Source organism: Adelges cooleyi, unplaced genomic scaffold, assembly GCF_023614345.1.
Source record: "Adelges cooleyi isolate 19-005CV unplaced genomic scaffold, UGA_ACOO_1.1 ACOO_flye_CR_arks_rails_tigmint_CR_PRNA_30, whole genome shotgun sequence".
Classification (NCBI taxonomy): domain Eukaryota; kingdom Metazoa; phylum Arthropoda; class Insecta; order Hemiptera; family Adelgidae; genus Adelges; species Adelges cooleyi.
The window spans coordinates 12,281,702-12,303,811 of NW_026095971.1; the positions used below are offsets into that span (position 1 = coordinate 12,281,702).

A 22,110-nucleotide genomic window follows, 5' to 3' on the forward strand; every position below is an offset into this window, starting at 1 on the left:
TTTACTATTGGTGTAATATAGAATGAAAAGAAGGAAAAACAAGACAACGATATATTTCGTCATAATTATGCCATCGGCTACTGCGTAGGTATGTGCTGTTGCATTACGATGCAATTTTTCTTTTTAAAGTTGAAATTGTCGGCTATTCTAGGTATACCTCTTAATTCCTATAAGATATAAAAACCATGCTCGGTCCATCAGAAAGTGACTATGTCAAGTGAGTAACGTGAATATTTGACTAGTTACTATTGAATACTTATAAACGTTGTAGCTTGACATCATTTTTAAAGGAAAAAATAAAAGAAGTATGAATTTACAATAATTAAACATTTATTATTCTGTTTATAATCAAAACATATTTATCCATTCGAGTCAAAATTAGGTAGGTAGGTATCAATTTTTCAACTGTGTGACATTCAGCGGACGCGCTGTTGTACATACTAGGTACAACATAACATTAATTGCAATTAATAATAATGGTTAATTAATTAACCTGCAAAGTAATATGAAATAACATGTCTTATCTAGATCACATATACAATTATGATTTCTTTTGTTAAAGATCTCAGGTACAATTGAATAACACACTCGATGATCTTTGAGATAAAAATTAATTTTTTTCTTAATTTAATAATATTTTTTTACGACCCGTAAGCCGTTGCAATATTAGTTAAATGAAAAAAACTGTTATTACTTTGCGCGCTTTTCGATATTATTTATAGAACTATAATATAAACATTATTACTTGCAGCCTGAAGACTAGATGGGAAACGGGAATATATATTTAAATAATAATAAAAGTGAAAAGTAGAATGCAATAAAAGAGTAATATATCGGCGCGCTGTTGTGCATAGTGTTTGCACGTTATTTTTTTTTTATGGTCACACCGTGTATAAAAAAAGACAATATTGACTGAGGGTGCATAATTCGATTACACGGCAATTTTGTTAAAACTCCAAAATAATACGAGCACGGGCCAGAGAGAGGACGAGCTTATTATAATGTAATTGCAGCGGAGGGGGTGAGGAAGGGTGCCTGTTTTTGTCCGTCTCGCACCACTGCTTAGTTCTCTCCGATAATACAATATAGTCGGGTTTTCTAAAACGGGTGTCTTACTTATCGTGCACGAGTCCTGGTCCTCCCCTTGTGGATTCACGACCATATAATATCGTCCCAATGCAGCCGACACACCGCACCAGCTCCCAACTGCACATGCAACGTCTCACACCGCCGTCGTCCATTTATTAAGTTATAAAAACACCAAAAGGCTGTTTTGATGACCTAGTGCGTGTGTTCAAAACGCACACCGGACCATTGACATCAAATAAAATTAGTCGTCCGCCGAATTAAGTATTCAAGCCCACCCGGGAATATCCGTATGATTGTGAATCGTTAAAAGTCGAACATCACGCATTTCACAGTTTGCAATAATTATTAATTTATAGGACAAACGTAGAAGAGGAAGGTCAATGCGAAAACAGACCCGACTGCAACGTTTGATTTTGAAAAAAAAATTATTTAGGAGTGTTGTTAGACATCATCTGTGGTAGGTTAGCTCAAGTGCACTTTTTTAGCTTTCGGGAAATATATTTTGATAATAAATTTCTAAAACTGTTCTGTTATTTCTATAAATATATTTCTTAATTTTTAAAATATGACATCAGTAATTTCAAACTCAATAAAAAATTGTTTTTTAGTTGATGTATATGTTTTTAAAACTGTAGTTATATAATTAGACTTTTCGTCCAAGAAAATATTAAAAACACTGTTAAGCAAAATATCATAACAAGATTTAATTGACTAAGAATGCATAACTTGCTTGTAACACATATCTATAGAATTTAATGTAAAGTATACAAAATAGATTTTTTTGAATTTTCTCCCTATCTTAAAAGTCTAGGTTTTCAAAAAATAAATTATTTTATTATAATATTGATTATTAAAATTCGGAACTTGTAATATAATTGTTTTAATATAGTCTTGACCTTATTTTTAATAATATGACATATTCTTAGATAATGTCTAACAGGAATACCGAAAATCAATAAACAACTATTTATAGTTTAATAAATAGTACTTAAAATTATTGAAGAAAAAAAAATAATTCTGATACAACATTTAATTACAGTACAAAACACTCGTTTTCGAGTTCACGTTATTTGACGACACAATACACGATTCATAAAAAATTGTGAGTAAGCCAAAATAAAAATATAATTTAGATTAAATTAAAATATATATAGGTTATTACTACATACAAGAAATTAGAAGTATAAAAACCAAAAACGCACTATGCATTAAATCTGTTCTTTGTCAAACAAAAACTATAAAATCTGTATCACACTTATATTAAATTTATTTATAACACATTAAAAATAAAAGCGACAAGAAAAAATATCTGAATGAAAAATGATTAAAATTATCAACGAAGATTATAAAAATAAACAAATTCCATACGTACTCTAGTTATTAAAAAAAAAAAAAATACAATATTATGAAAATAAAATACATGCAAAACTTTAACTTGTTCAGTTTATTATTTAGATTTTGACAAAAAATGAATTCTTCCAATTTTAATTGCTCATTTTATTGATGGTCAATTAACTAGGTAAAATTCTATATAATTAACTATTTACTTTAAATTATATTTTATTCAGGCATAATAAACGTACCGTCTTACGTTATGGTTTTTTTTGTCCAATGGAGAAAAATTAACAATAAGTAAGATTATAATAGTAATGTAACAACTATCACAGAAATTGTGTTCTGTTCAAACTCAAAACATTAAATTATAATTCAACCAAAAAATTGCTATATTGCGGATTAAATTGCACAAGATGTGATCACAATAATTACTCTACAATAATAATATGACGGTTAAAAGTTAATAAAAGCTAAATTTTAATAATATAAACCGTATCAATATTTTAGTAAAATCATTTTTTTTCTATTATTTTTATTATAAATATTGAAGAAACTCAAAGTAAGAATTAATTCCACAGCCATTGTTGTTCGACATAAACAGATTATCGACTGAATCAATATTTTTAAATGAGCTTTACTTGATTAGAACTAAGATTTAACTATTATTTTTGTTTACTCATATATAAAAATACAGTGCTCTCTACATAAATTAGAATATTATTCTTGATAGTATTTCAATTGTAATGTCTATAACATTTTAAACAGAAAATTATCATTTAATAATAATATTTTTTAATCTCATATAACTTTAAAAGGCCAAAATAATAATAGTAAATGAGCTATATTACATTATTGAGCTATTATTTATAAAAAAAGAATTTCTTCGAGTAATATTATACGCATTTACAATTAGGGTAATCGTTCTTCTACAAAATTAATTATTATTACAAAGAAAATAACAATGTAATAATAATCAATGGCAATAATAATTGTATTTCATTTATCTATCAATTAAAAATTATCATTTAAATTTTAAATGGTTAGTATTAAATGTTTTTACTTTTTCGTAAAGCTAACATTTGCTTATTTAGGAACAGAAGGCTTTTTCAGAGATAGACTTATAGCAAAAGTGTTTGAAGAGAAGAGACTAACAGTCAATTAAGATAAAATGGTAACACAAAAATAAAGATGTTTCTTCTTTATTTCTTTGGAATGTGAGGAAAAAGTGCAATGCAATAAATGATAATTTTTTTTTATTAGGACTGCATCACAATCGGTACGGGTCCGATCGAGGATTCCAACGTGAATGGAGTCACCTGATAAATGAAACATCTATTACACACACGCACCGGCTTCAAATGTCCAAACCTAGGTAACGGCACAGAATTTGAACTACAGCGTGAACAAAATACCTAAAGAAATAAGAAAATAATAATTAAAATTACTTCAAAATCAACTCTTATACAGTAATACTTTTCCACAATTTCGGCAATGATGGCGTCTTCTGACAACTGTGAATATCGCTTTACAAGACATACATATCGGAGCTTCGTTATCAGGTATCCATGGTGGTGGAGTTTCTGATGTTACCGATGAAATGTCGCCGACCATATTTTCACTTCTCCATACAAGTGCCTCTTCTCCGTTTTCAATATTAACATTTGAGTTTTCAATTTCAGACATAATTTCTGTAAAAATATAAATAAAATATTAAGAAAAGCTAGCACAGCAAACTCCTGGCATAGGTTGGTCGCAAGAGCATATATGGTTGGAGAGGTCACAAAGTCGTTAGGAATTGTTATAACTGAAAATTTAGTTTTAATTAATTTGATTGAGAATAAATGTGTTTAAAACCGTTGAATATGTTTAGTTTTTTTTTCAAAAATAGTGATATTACAAATTTTTATTTAAAATATTTTGTTATTAAGTTTAACATTTCCTTAATGGGGATAAAAAGCCGATATTTTATTTTAGTTTTTTTAATTTTACTGTAAATTAATATTTTTTAGTTTTTTTAATAGATCTAACTAATGATTTAATAGTTAAATTAAAAGTCAGCATAATAGACCCCATAGAAAAACATTATTTAATAAGTTTTATAACTAGACAAATTTGTTCCAAACACTATAACTTCTTCTATTGTATATTTGCACTCAATAATTAACAATATAGTTTAATAAAACTTCTCCACATTCCACAACAATACAAAAATTCAAAGTAAGAATTTAATTTAAAAAATATAAATTTTATATATTATTTAAGCATACCTGCACTTTGATGGTTGTCAGTACTACAACTGGAGTTGGACATGAGAAACACAGCTTTCAGTATATTGCGTAGATCGCCAGCGAAATTTGTCTGAAGCTGATCCGCTACACCAGAAATGCAAACAAATAATCGATGCAGCAAGTCTTCATCAGACCTAATAACAAGCATTATATTGTATAAGTAAAAAATAAGTAATTTGTTATTTATACATATTTTAACATATTTTTCATATGTTGTAACAATTACAATACAATTTTAGTTCTTAGTTCTTTTTATTGTTAGCTTCTCTAAATTAATTATACTGCAAAATGTTACAAAATTGTTAGACAACGATTAAATTATTGTGATGATTTTAAAACAGTTTAAAATTAAAGTAAGTATTTACTTAATTAAATATTATTACAAAAAAAAAAATTACAGTCAGTGTAAAAATTGAGTGATAATATCCATTATTAGATACTGCCATTAACCCAACTGAAATGGAATAGGTGTCCAACTTGGAGAAATTAATTTTATTTATTTAAGTTGTTAAGTAATCGTAAATTTTTTCATAACTAATTTTGTTTAAGTTTGTAAATTTGTTTCACAAAAAAATTAATATTATAAAATGTAACTTTAGGTACCAATACACAAAGTTCTAAGTTACCCAAATTGTTCCATTTGACCCTGAATAACGGCATTCTTTTGAAACAAATAATTAATACAATTTTAGTTCTTAGAGAATTTTGTTTTTCTTAGTTCATGTATCGTTTTTGCATTTAGATATTAAGGTCGACCCTTACAGAAGTAATTTTTTCAGTAAATATATTAGACAGCTGAAATAACTGATTTTTACTCAACTACTTTGTTTATATTAAGTGATTGAAATATTTAAAAGTTTTTCAATTACCTAGTGCAAGCATTTTATACTTCAAAATAGTTCATGGATGTAAATAAAGTATAGTTAAATAATATACAATTTTTTAGGATAAGCTATTTCATAAATTAAGAGCCAAACTGGTGAGAACGGCCATAAAACATTTAAAAACAGTTTATATAATAAAGTTTTCAAAATCAAAACATTTTAATAGTTTTATAAATATATTGTAAATAAGTTGTACCTAAATTTTGCTCGTGCATTTTGTTTCCGCAATGAAAAATTTGAGGAACTATCTGTTGATGAGCTATCAGTTATACTCTCATCGCTTTCATCAGCTGACGAAGTCGTACAACTTGAACAACTCGAACACATTTCATGTTTTTTTATCCTAAAAGCATGTTATATGATTATTCTCAGTCAATAATTTATATTTTTTTGAAATAATACATACATTGATTAAACATCAACATAATTACTTACACAGGTTTAGAATTACGATTAAAACTTTGTAAACGACTAAGAACGTTGATACGTTTGTTAGTCGCTTTTCGCAACTCTCTCCAATTTTTACTGTATCTAGCTACATTACATGCACAATTTGTATTTTCTTGTATAACATCATTGTCGAAATTCTTTCTTCTGTGATTACAACGATTAGATTGGCAGTGAACTGAACTAGTGCACCTTTCTTTTCTGTCATCAGATGATTTCCAACAATTCCATTCTTTACAACAACACATGTGCACGGAACTGGATGGTGGGCAGTCGGTTTGTGTAGAGCTACTCGAAACATTAGGATGTTGCTTTGTAGTTGAGTTATTACCATTTGAATCTAATGCCATATTAATGTTGTTGTTTTCATTATGTAACTCAGTTTTTACTAATATTTCGGTTAAGGCTTCAGTTGCAGTTGCTAAAGATTCGGTTAGGTCAGAATCTGGCACACTGGTAGATTCCAAACACTCGTTAGATGTACTGGACGCGACGGTACTTTTTAATTCGTTATTTTGAAGATCATTTGTTTTCGATATGATTGTGGATTCAAACTTAGTAATCTTAGTTGAGGGATTATTATTTATTAAGTCTTGAGGTGATGACGAAGGGAATCCCTTAGTACTGCAATGTTCTATTGTGGTAACATTTCTACCCATTACTAACTCTGTAGTACTGGACGAAAGGCATTCAGAATCCTCATCACTTGTATCACGACACCTAAAATATGACAGTGTTGGTTAAAGTTGCTCTACAACAAATCAATAAATTTAAATAAATTTAATGTAAAATATAAATATACATTGAGCGCTGATTCTTTATGTTTTCATCAAATTTGACTTCGTCCGAAGAACAAAGCATTCTTTCCAAAGTTGAAAGTTCTTTATCCGACAATGTCCACAGGAGCTCTCGAATTTTTATTAATAAAGACTACAAAAAAACAAAGAAAAATTATTAAAGAATATATTATTAGTTTAATACTTTAAACTCTAATATCTAATTATTTACCCGAAATGGACGGAACATATCAGACATATTTGAAGGGTTTTGATCGAGAGACAAAGGAGATATGCAAGGATAGAATAGCAGACCAGCTACTATAGCCAAACGAGGTATGGTAAACATAAGAGCAGGATCATAATCATCCACCATTTCTTGACGTAAAAGACCTTTGACGAGAGCTCTAAAATAAGACAATTATAATAATAATAATGCTTAACAAAATCAAATATACTTTTTTTTTTACAACTGTAATCTACGATAGGGTGGTGCTTATTTTGAGTGAATTGGAATTTTTATGGGTCATCCTTTAAGTTGGTTCGAAATAGATAAAATATGGATACCAACAATTTCTGGTCTTAATTTTGATAATAAAATGAGCCGTATAACACTTATCACAAATAACTGTTTTTTGGGCATTTATTCATAGAATACTGATGTAAGCAAAAAATAAATTATACCAAGAAATTTGTAGCAAAATCCTTATACAACCCTTCTAAACACAAAAAGGCCATCATAGATTCTACATAATACTATCCATCTATGAACACAGTTATCTGCTCTCATATTACCTATGAATATATAACCACATATTTCATTAGGTATCTTAATATTAATATCAAACGTCTGCAGTCTCGCCTCCCCCCAAATGAGTTTATGTGAGGGCGGCGGTCATCATCTGATGTAATGTATACTCGAATCGGACCTTCAAATTGTTACCTCATTTACTAAGTTAGACACTTCATCCACTCTGAGTTATACGTGTTCAAAGATAATGTAATAATATTATAACAATTTCCAATCACCTTTGGAGGGTTTCTGAAAATAAAACAACTACAAGCTGTTGCAGTTCGTATTCATGAGCAGTTTTAACAGGAACCATTGCCGATACATATCGCAATTCAAATTCGGCTAGTAAGTGGTCAAAAGTGCATAAGGATGATACTAGGTTACGTAGACACGGCGGCGTTTGGTCACTACAAAGACTGGCGTCTCTTAATAAGCCACGGACTTTTTCCAATGACTTGGTTAATGCTCGAGCTAATGGTCTCATTGCTCCACTTTCAGCTTCTCTATTCATTATACTCGATCCCGCTGATAAGCACTGCAAAAATTGTAGGCAAACAATTTAATAACGTCTTCGATAGACTGACAAGATAAACAATTTTTACTTCTTATTTACAATACAAAAAAAAAAAAATCCTAATTGTCTTTAAATATTTTAACTTAAAAAAAAGATTAGTTTAGAGTAGAAAACAGCTGTCAACCCATATAACAAAAAAAAGGGTTTTAAATAATAATTATAATATTTTAACTATGGCATGTATTTTTTTTTTTTGTTATTATATTATTATAGTTTATAACTTTGAAATAATTAAATGTGTGTAATTTATTTTTCTAATTTTAGCCTGCTGGAGAGTAGTTTTTCGACTCCCATAAAGTGAGAGTTAAAGTTGAATATGATCAATTATTATAATAATTTAAACATTACAGTATCTTCTCGTACATTTAGTTTTTATTGTTAGCTTCTCTAAATTAATTATACTGCAAAATGTTACAAAATTGTTAGACAACGATTAAATTATTGTGATGATGTTAAAACAGTTTAAAATTAAAGTAAGTATTTACTTAATTAAATATTATTACAAAAAAAAAAATTACAGTCAGTGTAAAAATTGAGTGATAATATCCATTATTAGATACTGCCATTAACCCAACTGAAATGGAATAGGTGTCCAACTTGGAGAAATTAATTTTATTTATTTAAGTTGTTAAGTAATCGTAAATTTTTTCATAACTAATTTTGTTTAAGTTTGTAAATTTGTTTCACAAAAAAATTAATATTATAAAATGTAACTTTAGGTACCAATACACAAAGTTCTAAGTTACCCAAATTGTTCCATTTGACCCTGAATAACGGCATTCTTTTGAAACAAATAATTAATAATAAGTCGCCTAGCAAAACAATTTTAAATCAGTGTAGTGACGATTTTTTTAACCGATTTATTGTATATGTATATGTATATGTATATATAAATTTGCAAATCGGATCTAATTCAAACCCAGCCTAATCTAACCTAACCGTTTTATAAAATATTAAAACAATTTAATTTCAAACTGTTTTAACATCATCGTAAAATAAACATATAAAATGACTACTATTTATTGCTTTACGTGACAGAAATTTTAAATGAGGGCGTTAAGTTAAAGCCATAGTGGTGTAAGTCACATTTCCATAAAAGTTGAGTTAAGTATTCTAAGCATATCTTAAGAAGTCAATTTATCAAAAGGCAAAGTGAATTAAGCTGTAACTCATACAGTAACCTCTACCACCAAAGGGCAGCACAATGAAAAAGTTTTTATTAAATCTTGTTTTTCTATAATTAATATTAATGTGATTTACACCACTGTAGTTTTAACCCCCTCAAATGGAAAAGGAAGTATACCAAACGATATTGTTAATGTACAAAAATGATAATCTTATTCTATAGAGAGCTCGTCGTGACGTGCGGTGATCACTTGTGTTGGTGATCATAATGTTGATCGAGCTCAGTCTATAATAGTTACCTCAGCACCAAACCACAACTGTCCCGCTAGGTTATCTTGGATTACATCGTCTGGAAATTTGACACGGAAATCTCGACTAGCTCGTTCACCAGGTATTAATTCATTCATTATTTTTATACAAATGGTCAATACCTAAAATCAAATTGAATAATTAACATTTAACACATTTGTGATTATCACTCAGTGATAACGTTTCTTACCTTGTCTTGACATTGTCTTAAGTGATTTACAAGGGCAGTGCATCGTTGTGGATCTTTTTTACCATCAAAACTGTCCAATTCTGCTGCAACTGCGTTCAGTTCGTCATCGGCATAAAAAAACTGAGCCAACAAGGAGCGGTCCCCTTTCTGAAAATAAAACAAAAAAAAACATACTCATTACAAAAGAAAATATGTCGTTTTTCAAATTTCAATAGCCTAAATAAAATATTAACGTTATTTTTATAATAAGAGCAGAAACAATTATAAAAAAATATGAGATACATAACTATAATGCATCATTTGTTCGTTATTAATTAGTTTTAAGTCAATTTGTTATTATTGGTTATTTTACTGAGGTACATATTGTATGCAAGATAATCAATAATTATATTATGATTACATAAATAATAAAACAAAGCCTGTACTTAATGATGTATTGGTACGCATTTTAATATCAACCAAGTTCATTATGGGTTCATTGTTTCGAAATTCAAACAACAAATATCGTCGGGTATTGGTAACACCTATGTATTATCAGAACTGAACATTAGCAGACAAGGACTTGTACTCAGTGGCGTATATAGGATATAATTTCGAGTGAGGGGGGAGGAGTTATAAAATAATTATTATAAGAATAATGAATTTGCACATGTGCCGTACCAACCACAAATTTCGGGGGGTTTGAACCCCAAAACCCTCATTTATGACGCCACTGCTTGTACTATAATACTTAATGTAATTTTTTTAAATGAATTTATGCAAAATGAAGCCAATAAAATTATTTTAATTTGATTCACTATTCCTACAGTTATCTTTAAGTACAGTCTATTAAGCGATGGTTAAAATAAATTTTTTTTTATAATTTGTTTGTAGTTATATATTAGTATATGTTATTACATTTTTAAGTGAACGCGAACCGAAGAGAGTTGAATACCGCGATAGAAATTCGACCACACTGTATTTATTTTTTATTGCGATGACTATTTGTTTGGTTTGGCCTACAATAGGTGCAAGAAGCGATTACGAAGCAAAAAATAATAAATACAATGACTGAGTACACTTGGTTCTTAAAAACAAACAAAATGCATTGGATTTTCATTTAATATGTATATTGTAACTGTTTGGTCGTTAATTCTGGCTACTATTAGCACGATATAGTTTAACCTCATTAGACACGAAAGAAAGTGCAAAACGTAAAGGAAAACGGAAATTTAAAAAAAAAATGTGATTTCGGTCAGTTTGTTTTTCAGTAGAGGCGCCGCTGCCGAAACTGACGTATACTTTCACTCGGCGCCTGTTTTTAATCATGACCAATGTGCGCAAATCACTCTCTAATAACATTAAAAATACAAAAACATACTAATTCCCATCTCTCTCTCTCTCTCCAAGATTATCCCCTCGACCACACGTGTCATGGTGGTGAAATTTATGCGTTGAACCAACTTCACCGTTGAAAAATTACTCAAATTAAACAAATTTTACAACTTTCATTACATGTACAATTTAACTGTTAAACAAAATATCGAATCAATTTATTCGATCGGAAATTGAGTGATATTTACGTATGTTATAAATAATATATATTTTTAGCTTAGATACGAAGTTTAAACGGTATTGTTATTATAATTATTTTTTTTTTTTATACATTTTTTATATTTCCGAGTATTATAAACAATATCTTGTAAACTGCGGTCTGCTAGAGCGATTTCTTAATGTAGCAACTTTGTTAATAAGATATTACCCCCCTTTTCCCAGTTTAAATCGAGAACACCCTAAAAATGTGCACATTTTTTACTTAAAATTACTTTTTGATAAAAGTCAAATCAATTTGATAGGCTTGTGTGGGATATTCTTAGAACTTTGATAGGATACCAGAAGTAGTCACTTTAGTTATTTTGGTTTAATTATATATTGATATGTTTTAATAAGTTATTTCACAAAATAGTAAAGAATGGTGTGTATGCTAATATGGAAGTTATTATTAAAAATATAAAAATCAATAGTTTTATGTCTAAAAAACTATTAGGTTGTTAGTCACAGCTACAACCGCAGATCGTAAATATGTCTTGCAGTAATCAATGAAACGATAATATTAGTTATAACTTATAATCGTATGTTTCTATATATATATATATATATATATATATACAACCGTAGATAACCGTAGTAACTTTGGACATCACAAAATACATATTTTGGCTGTCATCGGGTGGTACAACTTGTCGCTCATGGCACTTAATTTATTTATTCGTATTGACATCTCTAATAATCTACCATTAGGCCTACGTCCTTTCTCGAGGAATTAAAATATAAAAAAAACGGGCGTAAATCGAGTCGGTATTTTTAGAGATTTATGCCCGGTTGCACACAAACTTGTCGTAATCTATTGGTATCTATGTTAAATTAACATGTGTTAAATTTACAAGTGTTGCTAAAACGTTGTTTTATATTCACGTTATATTACCAGTATACTGGTTATCGAATAAATGGTATCAACAGCAGAAGTTAATATTATTATCATACAGGGTCTAATCAATGATAAACTGATAACGCACATTTCCATTATCACCGCTTTAAAGCAAAATATTGATAACAAAATTTAACTATTATATTTGGTACAACCCGGCATAAGTAAAAATAAAAACATCCTTTGCGTCGTCCCCTCTTCCCGCCTAGGGCCTCCCGTAAAACGCAATTCTGACTAAGAACATTTGATAACTTAACCCGATCTATCAAATGACACTATTACGGTTTGTCTCGATCTCACTCAGCCAAAAATTAAAACGATGTTTTGGTAACGATCAATTTTTTTGTATATGGCACCGAGTTTACAGACGTATTCACGTCAAAATGATTTGTCCTTCTCCCACTCCTTAACATATCTTTAATTTTTGATTCTAATTAAAATGTTTGGTATCGTAGGAAATATAATCATAATAGAAATCAATTTTAGAATTATATTATTTATTTATTGTTTTTTCCTGAAAGTTGAAAAAGTTACATATTAACCAGCGATACTACCACAGAGGATAGACACATTGTATGTAATTGTACATAGATTTCAATAAAATCCATTTTTAAACGTCCGTGTCGCCGCCAGCGCGTACAAAAACGAATATGGGCTAAGGTTATGCACGGACAACGGAGTCGAGCTGGACCGCCACCACCTCTGCACAACCTCTCATTGAGTCTTGACACGATAATAATCCAAATTTTCCGGAAATCAAAAAAAAGAACGGCGGCAACAACTGTTAGTGGTGGGTGCAGGCGTGCCTAACAAGAGTACAATTATACTATATAATAATATTATTGTATGCCAAGGGAAATTTCTCCTTGAGATTTCCACCGCGCCGACCGAATAGTGCGCGACGACGGCGCTTGTGAAATCACCAGTTATAAACACAAAGATACAGTAAAACCGACTTCTGGCTTCCTACTCGCCACCTCCTTTTAATTCTCTCCTCTCCTCACCACCCGCACTTGTACACAACTAGATACGAAAAACACACAGTGTTACTCTTGTGATTTATACATCGGTTTATTTATTAGCGTGATTGTTAGATTCTTATACTACTTTACTATTTAGTCAGTATATACCATAATACATTTGTATTGAACGCAGTTACTAGAGTAGCATTGGCGTTAATTATATAAATATATTATAATACCTATTATATATTATTCATTTATAATACAAAAAAAAGCCAACAAAAATTAACATTATTGAAACAAACAAGAGTATACGACGCACGTGAGAAAAACACTGTTGGTGTAACGTACATAATATATTTTTTTCAAACCAACGGAGTTTGTTTTTGCAAATATAAACAATGAATAATACACAATCGATGACGTAAAATCGTCGTGCGTTGGGTAACAATATTATAAGTAGTAAACCGATATTCTCACGAGATGTACTTAAGTAGGTGCATACGTTCAAATTTTCGCAGAGACCATCCACGTTATTTTTGAGAACACAAACACACGGGCTGTGTGAAATTTGTAATAATAATTAAAAGTCCTTGAACGGCAGAAAAAAACATAATAGTCTAACTTTAGACGAAAATCAAATTGCCTTGACCAAGTTGTCCGCGGATTAGTAAATCTAAAACATGATAATAGCCTTATCAATTTGTTTTATTATTTTTTTCTATTATATCCACAGCTTAGTATTATAAATTCGGCTATATTAAAACTATAAGACGATCATTATTATTGCATATATATAATATATATGTTTGCTCGGTAGTTAACTCGAAGGTTATCCACACACAGACTGTGTACAATATATACGTACATAATAGTTTGTATACTTTACCTACTGTTATCTTACCATCATACTTATTATATATAGTACAATATATTCAATCCGTTTATAAGGGTTGTCGCATGTTTATTACACTTAAACGTTAATATAAAAAAAAAATTATAATAATATATTAGTTTTATAGCGAAACTCTCACATACAATTTTACCGTTTTAATTTAACTACTCTACAATTATTTTAATACGTATCATTGCTGCGATTTGAGTATAGGTGTTTCTTTAGAAAACACATAGGCTATTAACATTTCTCACCATTATAATACATTTTATATAAAGACATATATTGCATAATATAATTAATTACCGTGTCCTCCTATATTGAATAAAAATATATGTAATACACTAGGTTATTGGGTGTAAACATAACGCTTTACAACCGAAACTACAAGTCATACACATAAAGGAACAAAACAATGGAACCAAACAAAAAAAAGAATTGGTGACTAATTATAAACTGAACTTGGCAATGATCGCATTGTATCATACTTAAGTTTTGGTGTTATTATACCCAGAGGCTAGAGATTTTAATTAGTCAATTGAACACAATCCCAAGTGAAGTAGTACCGAGTTAATATTTAGATTTTATTACAACGATTGCGTTAATTTAATTAGATTGTATATTATGTTTAATTAAAATGATAACGAGAACATTATGGAATAGAATACAGTTGAATAATTATTAAAATTATTAACGGGCCGGGTAAGAATTTCTAGTCGAATCAAAGCAGGAAATACGAAAAATAATCCTTAATTTTATTTATTTTGACTGGATTAAACTAATCGAATTTGGTTAAAATAAAACATCATAAAAGGGACACGAATTTGTAGAAAAAAATTCATACAAACAATAAATTAGGCATCTATTATCATTTTATAAAAAAAAAATTACTAGGACCGTTTCGATTTCCGCATAAAGAAGCGTCAAATTAATTGTGTAGAAAACACAAGACCCGGAAATAAAAAAACAATAGATGTATAATTACACGGACCTCGTTGTGATTGTAGAGATAGAAGTCAAACTTATATTCATTTTATGAACGACAAATATTTTAAACGAAAAAATAAAACAAAAAAAACTAAAATAATTGTATAATTGTGTGCTACAAATATAATTTAACATATTTATAATTTCAATAATTGTAACAGATATTTATAACTATCTTATATATAACTATCTTCAGTGTTTTATTTCATATCTCCCTAATTTATTTAAGCTTCCACAAGTGGTAAGAGTTTTTATTTGCTAACAATATAAATATTTTACGAAGTCACCAAGAATTTTTAATTTCTTACTGCATTATATTTCGACCTCTACGTGTATTTGTTATTTTATTTTCTTCCTGGTATATTTTTACACAATGATTTGCGACGTAAAACAATTATATTATCTATTATGATGGGTTGAACAAAAACAAGAGATCATACAACCATTTCAAGAACTATAAAAAATATTATTTGTCACATATGGAGATAAATGCCAATCTTAAATAATTATATTAATTGCCTTCTCCAGATTATAAAACAGATAACGCATAACATTAAAACATATTATCCCCAAGTCAACAAAACAAAAGTCCATTGTGATCACAGCATGTATGTGTAATAAACAAACAATTTAAAAAAAATTAGACGTGCTAACACAAATCCTGTTAATGAGATTGGCAATCTAAATTATAAATTTTAACAAAGTTTGACATTTAAACAGATATTTAAGTTCATCGTCCATATAAACAATAACTAAGAATATAAATATTACAATCCGTAAACTATAACACATAAAACGAAGTAAACTTTTGTTTTTGATACTTATACCGTTTAAATAGCAGACACAAATTTATAAAAAAAAACGAGCCTTTTGTCAGAGTTTTTAATGTTAACATTATTAGGTTCCTGCATGAGTAAACTTGTCAAAAAGACTTCCTCTGGCATACCCTTAGTTATCAAATTTCTATACCCTCATATTTTTGCATTCTTGTTTTACTATATGATAATCATCCGGATGGAAAACACATAGGCGCAGTAACGTTAAAAATTCGTTTTTGAAGTATTTTAAAATTCAAGCATTATACTTATTATAATTCGATAGTTCACATTTTTCTTATTTAATGCTTGTTAAATTATTACTTTTTGTAACACATAAATAAAATGGCATTGGCTACAAATTTAGGAAGTTACCATTACAAAAGGCAAATGATGAGAAAATCTTACGCAATGTCAAAATAATGATTTGTTTTTTATTCCTCCCCGCCGAATTTAACATTAAATTTATTTACAATTTTATACATTTTCTCAAATCATTTTTAAACGCAAAAAAACTATAGAGAAAACGAGTATCTAATGAATATAGTGTGCTGTGTGGGTATTTTCACAACGTGGAAAATATTCTCATAATAATGAAAGTTAATTACGAGCATAGAAAATCTCCGTTTCAAATACAGTTATTGTTCCATTACTTTTAGCAATTTTTTTATAGTGTAGATTATAATACTTAAACAATTTTTATTTCTAAAAATAAATACTAACTTCATACATTATAATTTTATAGAGTCTTATTAAGAAGAATAATGAAATAGATTCTTAATTTAAAAGAATACTTATATAATATATAGGTTATTTTATTACTTATACATAGTATTATTAGTTCAACAAACCGGCCGAGAACCAGTATTTCTATATTCCAACTAATTATATTAATAATACAATAGTACATAGTTATTTATTTATATTTTATACAGTATAAACAATTTGTTAGAGCAACGTATGTAAATTATTAAGGCTATAACAACTGTAATAAAACCATAAAATGTGAGATAATTATAATAAATTAAAAAACAATTGCAATAATTATACTATATACAATGCAAAACTAAATATTTTTAACGTAATAAAGAAGTTTCAAAGTATTATTATTAAGTATTAAGTATTATTGGACGTAGCCCATTCGGCTCCCGTTTTTTTCAACACAAATTCCTTCTCGTCAGCGAGTTTTTTATAGAAAGAAAACGAAAAATGCTCTATCATTTTTCTAAAATTTTAATAGATTTAATAGAGTTTGCTACTTTTACCAAATTCGGAATTCGTATTGATAACTGATAAGGACGGCAGGTCTCCGAGTGTTTTGGTACTCGCTCGCTCGGCGCCATCGCTTCGCTCCGCTAACTAAAAATATCCTAGGTTTGTAGGCTACAGTCTAGGAGGAGGTTACAGGTTTAAATTTAAGTTAAAGTTTTTTTGAAAATTTAAAGAGACTTGATAATATACGCTTAGTACAGAATACCGGAGCCGTTTGGGAATTACTTACTCGTGAAACCTTTTTCGACGGGAGCCGTTTGGGTTGCACCGATACTATTAACCGGGCATTCCATCATAATATGATGCACAATTCATATGTCTACTAAAGGTGACGTAAAGGTGACTAAATTAAGTGAACATAAAATGAACATCCGTATACATAAAATGTAATGTAATGTAATGTCAACATTTTTTTAATAATTATTAGACAATTTATTGAACAATAATATTAAAGAAATCTAACCTAAGAGCTTTAATTTCAACATAAATAACGTGATAGACAAGAAAACAGAAATAATAAAAAATCAGATATAAAACATAATTTATAAATCTAACTATTTAATTTTCTATATTTAAAAACAATGTAGTAGTTGTTTAATAAAGTGTAGTATAAAATTTCCTTTCTTAAACAATTGCTTCACAATACGAAGCTACAAATCAATACTTATAATTAATGATCATAAAGCCTCAATTCTGTAGTGATTAGTTATTAATGTGTCTTGTCGTTAGTTTATCAACGATAAAAAAGAAACACTTATTAAGAGCTTATACATTTTAAATGAGGTTAAAACAAACCATTTGGCGTAGTACCCTAGTTCTAGGTTTTTAATATACAATAAATAAAAAATCATATATTATTATTATACATTATAATCAGCCTAGATAAATAAAACATAGAATATAAAAAATATAAAATGCGTTTGACAACCATAATCTGATTAGACTTTTTAAGGAATTTTTATTTTTAGTTTAATACACCAAAAGCGTACAATTAAACAATTTCGTATTAATAAACAACTCATAATAGCCTACAAAGAATTCATAACGGAGTTAAGAAAATGGTCAACTTCTCTTATCATACATATTAAAACACTTAATTTTTGACTTTTTAATTTCTCCCACACACCACAGAATTTATAGTCTGCAATTTGTCCAAGTTCTACGACACCTTTTGGTGTACAGAAACGGTACCACGACAAAAACGTAATTTTATTGTAAATACGAACAATTTCTCTACAGTAGTGTACTAAATAAAACATAAGGAAGGAAACTTTCATTTACAAAGTAACACCTATATAGATAAGACAGATCATGAACAACTTTCAATTTTCAACTATAGGCTTAGGTATATAAATGTATAATCGACAAATAAACCCTATTAAAACTACTTCTCCCAACAAACATCTCCAAATTGAGTTTAAGCGATATTTTTTGCAAAGATTATTATTGTTTTAACCTTCGCAACCTTCCGCGTCTCTAACCCGAATCACTAAGAGTAGGAACACAATAATAATCTCATTATCAGCTCCGGATTAACCTTGATCGTACCAATAATAATAATCGCTTATTTGTATCTGTACAAAACAACAATAACAACTTACATAATATACGATAATTTACTTTTTAGGTAAATTTAACCACTAGAATTTCACGGATGATCACAAAGTCAATGAATCCCAAAATCCAAACAATCATAAGTCATAACTCAATATAATAATTAACGAAATAAGAATTTCATAACAGAATGAACAAAGAAGAAATACACGCGGTTTTTGTTGCTCTTATCACACGTATATTAATGCTATATGTGTATTATGTATGCAAGACACCAGGCTTTATTGTTAATTATTTAATACCGGGGTAATTAACAATTTTTGCTTAACTAAAAATTCATGAGCTCAAAATTAGAAAAAAATAAAATGATTGCCAAATGTTATGACAATACAATAAAAGAAGCCCATTTTTTCCTAAAAACAATGTAAAATGCAAATAAATCAGTATTTAATTGGTAAAGTATAATTAATGAAGTTGTTTTTTTTTTTACATAACTTATCTATATAATTTAGATCAGATACGAAGCTGAGGAAATATTGATTTTTACATATTTTTTTCCCCCCATAAAAACTTGGAAGTTAAAAACTAATTGTCACCTGATATTTATATAACATATAAATAAGTTTTTTTAAATCCTTAAAACCATTTACTAAACACATTTATTGAATACAGTTATTACAAATAAAATGTTTACAATTAATAAATTTGTACTTTATCCATCTATATCTAAAAATAAATTGATAATATTGTGGAGCTGAGAAGATATTAGTTACACAACATTTGTTTTATAGTACTTATGGAGTGGATACTTGCACCCACTTTTTTAAACCACTGGATCAATTTAATTACTTCATAACAAATCTAAAGATTAGAAATCCACTAATGGTACTTAGTGAACTCTTAAGATTAAAAACTAAAATGATATCCGGATAAAAGTGATGTCCTTCACACCCTGTAGCTTTATCTGTAATATTTACTACATTTCATTGATACACACTATTTAAATAAATTTAGTTATGGCTTTGTTTACTAAGTAAGAAATTATCCAATGAAATTAAGTCTCTATCCTCCTTATGGCTGCCAGACTAAATGGCCTATACCAAAAAAGGATTAGATACCTCCTCTTTGTAGGAGGCAGCAATGACCCTTCATACAAGACACATGAGCTAAATAAAACCTACATACCAATTTTCAGAAAATATATTTTAAATGTATAGGCAACACAAGTTGTACAACCAAGTCTTAAACAGTAAAATGTATACACCCGTTTAAGAATAGATAATATTTGTTTAGTTAACTCGGAAAGAGTTAACTAGAGATTGATAGAACTTTATGAAATTAGGAATTATTTCTAAAAACTTTTTAGGGTATTTTTCTTGTTTCTTAAGGGAAAGAAGTTAACTTTTGGTCTTGTAAAAAATACCTTAGGTATACAATTTTGGATCTACTGACTATTTGTAAAAAAGTCTTGCTCCTGGGCACTTTAGTCACTAGTAACGCTAGTGTACACATCCTTTAATTAATATAAAAATATAATTAAGTGTATTATTATCGAATATATAATTATTATACATTTTTTTTCTGTTCAATAAATACTGAAATATTAATTTTTTTAATACTATTTAATCCAATATTAATCCAATTTATATAGTTATTCATCTGATATCTGAAGCAGTTTAATTCCAAATCAAGTTCAGCCTGACACCAACTATTTAGTATTTATACTTGAATTCCTATAACATCAAATACCTGTTTGTATAACAAATGGTGTCAATATAACTTTTTTTTGGCAATTAATTCAGCTATATTAACCAGTGTCTGGTTAAAAGTATTTAATATACACTCCAATGTCGAAGAATATTTCCAACAGAAAAATACTAATAAAAGGTTGATAATGTTAAAAATATAATCAACATAAGTAATATGATGTTTAAAGAGTATATCTTCAAGCAAACATTCATTATTTCATGTGAAAACAAATTAAATTAAAATATGTTATTGCACACAACTTAACCTTTGCATTGTTGACGATTAACTGGTTTCTCTGTCTAAATGTAAATGTCAAAACAAATAAAAATAAGTAGGTAAGTGTAAATTAATTCGTCCGAATAGAAAATGGTATAGAATTAAAAATTGGTTATAATGGTTACATCGAGAACATCCAATATTTAGTCAAGACTCATTAACTCAGCAAGAAGGAAGCCAATGTACGATAAATCGTCATAGGGGTCGTAACCAATAACCGACGTCAAAGCCAGGATGGCAGACGATTACTAATACTAGAATTACGGTAAAAAAAGTTTTATTCATGTACTCACTTTAGGTTTGTAAAACCACTTCCGGATAGAATCCATTTGAATGGACGGCAATGATCGAAGGTGATATTGCAGCGAACGAGAAAGCTAGAGACGTATGCTTGTGGCTAGAATTAGGACTTGGTACCGCGAAATGTACGAATCCTGTCAAATAACCGGTCGGTTTGACATTTTTGAGTGGACCGTTTTCACGAAACACCAACAACCAAACACGGAATAGATAAAAAAAAACTAGAGAAAAATGACCAAAAAAACTAGATCACGACAGTCGTGCGTTATCAGTGAATTGCGCACATTGTTATTGCTCGTTCTCTGTCAGAAATATCTGATTTACGCAAGCGCTCTAGCGACGAAACACAACTGACGGCCGACGGAATACGGATGGGAGAAGGTGGCGTACGGGGCGTACTGGCCGTCTAGCATCAGCACTCGGCAGACGGCAATACCAACACTATTATGAAGTATGTACGAACCTCATACTCCGGGCGAGACGTGTGAGATTGAAACACAGAGCATATTATACTGTGTGAACGGAAAAAAGAGAGGGGAGCTCGGCTAATAGTGCCGCTACCGCCCCGGAGACCGAGGTTGCGTTCGATGTTGTTATCTCAACGAACGCCAACTACTAGCGCAGTGCGCTATCATTTCCCACACAGTTTAATGTTGTATTAAATGGTAACACTGGCAATGACGGGTTTCACAAAAATCAAGATTACTGCTTCAAAAGCAAGGTGGATTTAAATTCCACCTTTTATCAAACGTTGTCGATAGCCAGTACCAAACCACGGACCACGGACGTAAATTATATCATACGTCCATGTTCCAAACGTCATAGTCCATAGACCCATGAAGACAAGAAGGAGCCAAACTCAAATGGCCGCCTATTAGATAAGAGCCCTGAAAAAAGTTCCATGATTAAGATATGACCACGGACCACCAGATGGCGTGACGTGCAGATCCGTATTCCGTAGCTGGTTAGCCTGTGGCCTTGCGATATTTGAATTTTAAATAAATTCTATTCATACATATTTTG

At 29.4% G+C, this 22,110-nt stretch overlaps 1 protein-coding gene across 1 annotated transcript; it reads right to left on the reverse strand.

The window, feature by feature from the left end:
* Positions 1–1,929: 1,929 nt before the first annotated feature.
* Positions 1,930–21,575, reverse strand: LOC126838731 (lateral signaling target protein 2 homolog). Its single transcript, XM_050573391.1, has 11 exons — positions 21,081–21,575; positions 9,811–9,957; positions 9,611–9,742; positions 7,849–8,147; positions 7,052–7,226; positions 6,846–6,973; positions 6,032–6,763; positions 5,793–5,939; positions 4,692–4,846; positions 3,898–4,112; positions 1,930–3,836 (listed from the first exon to the last, which is right to left on the reverse strand). Exons 1-11 carry the CDS (start codon positions 21,114–21,116, stop codon positions 3,681–3,683), a joined length of 2,322 nt encoding a protein of 773 aa, XP_050429348.1. The 5' UTR covers positions 21,117–21,575; the 3' UTR covers positions 1,930–3,680.
* Positions 21,576–22,110: the final 535 nt, after the last annotated feature.

What these genes read in the sequence shown, in the direction of transcription:
- LOC126838731 (XM_050573391.1), bottom strand. Translation starts at nt 21,116, where the DNA reads ATGGATTCTATCCGGAAGTGGTTTTACAAACCTAAA. An exon ending in AGTGGTTTTACAAACCTAAA is followed by an intron (nt 9,958 to 21,080) that starts GTGAGTACATGA and finishes TTTTATTTTCAG; the next exon opens with AAAGGGGACCGCTCCTTGTT. An exon ending in AATCGTAATTCTAAACCTGT is followed by an intron (nt 5,940 to 6,031) that starts GTAAGTAATTAT and finishes ACATGCTTTTAG; the next exon opens with GATAAAAAAACATGAAATGT.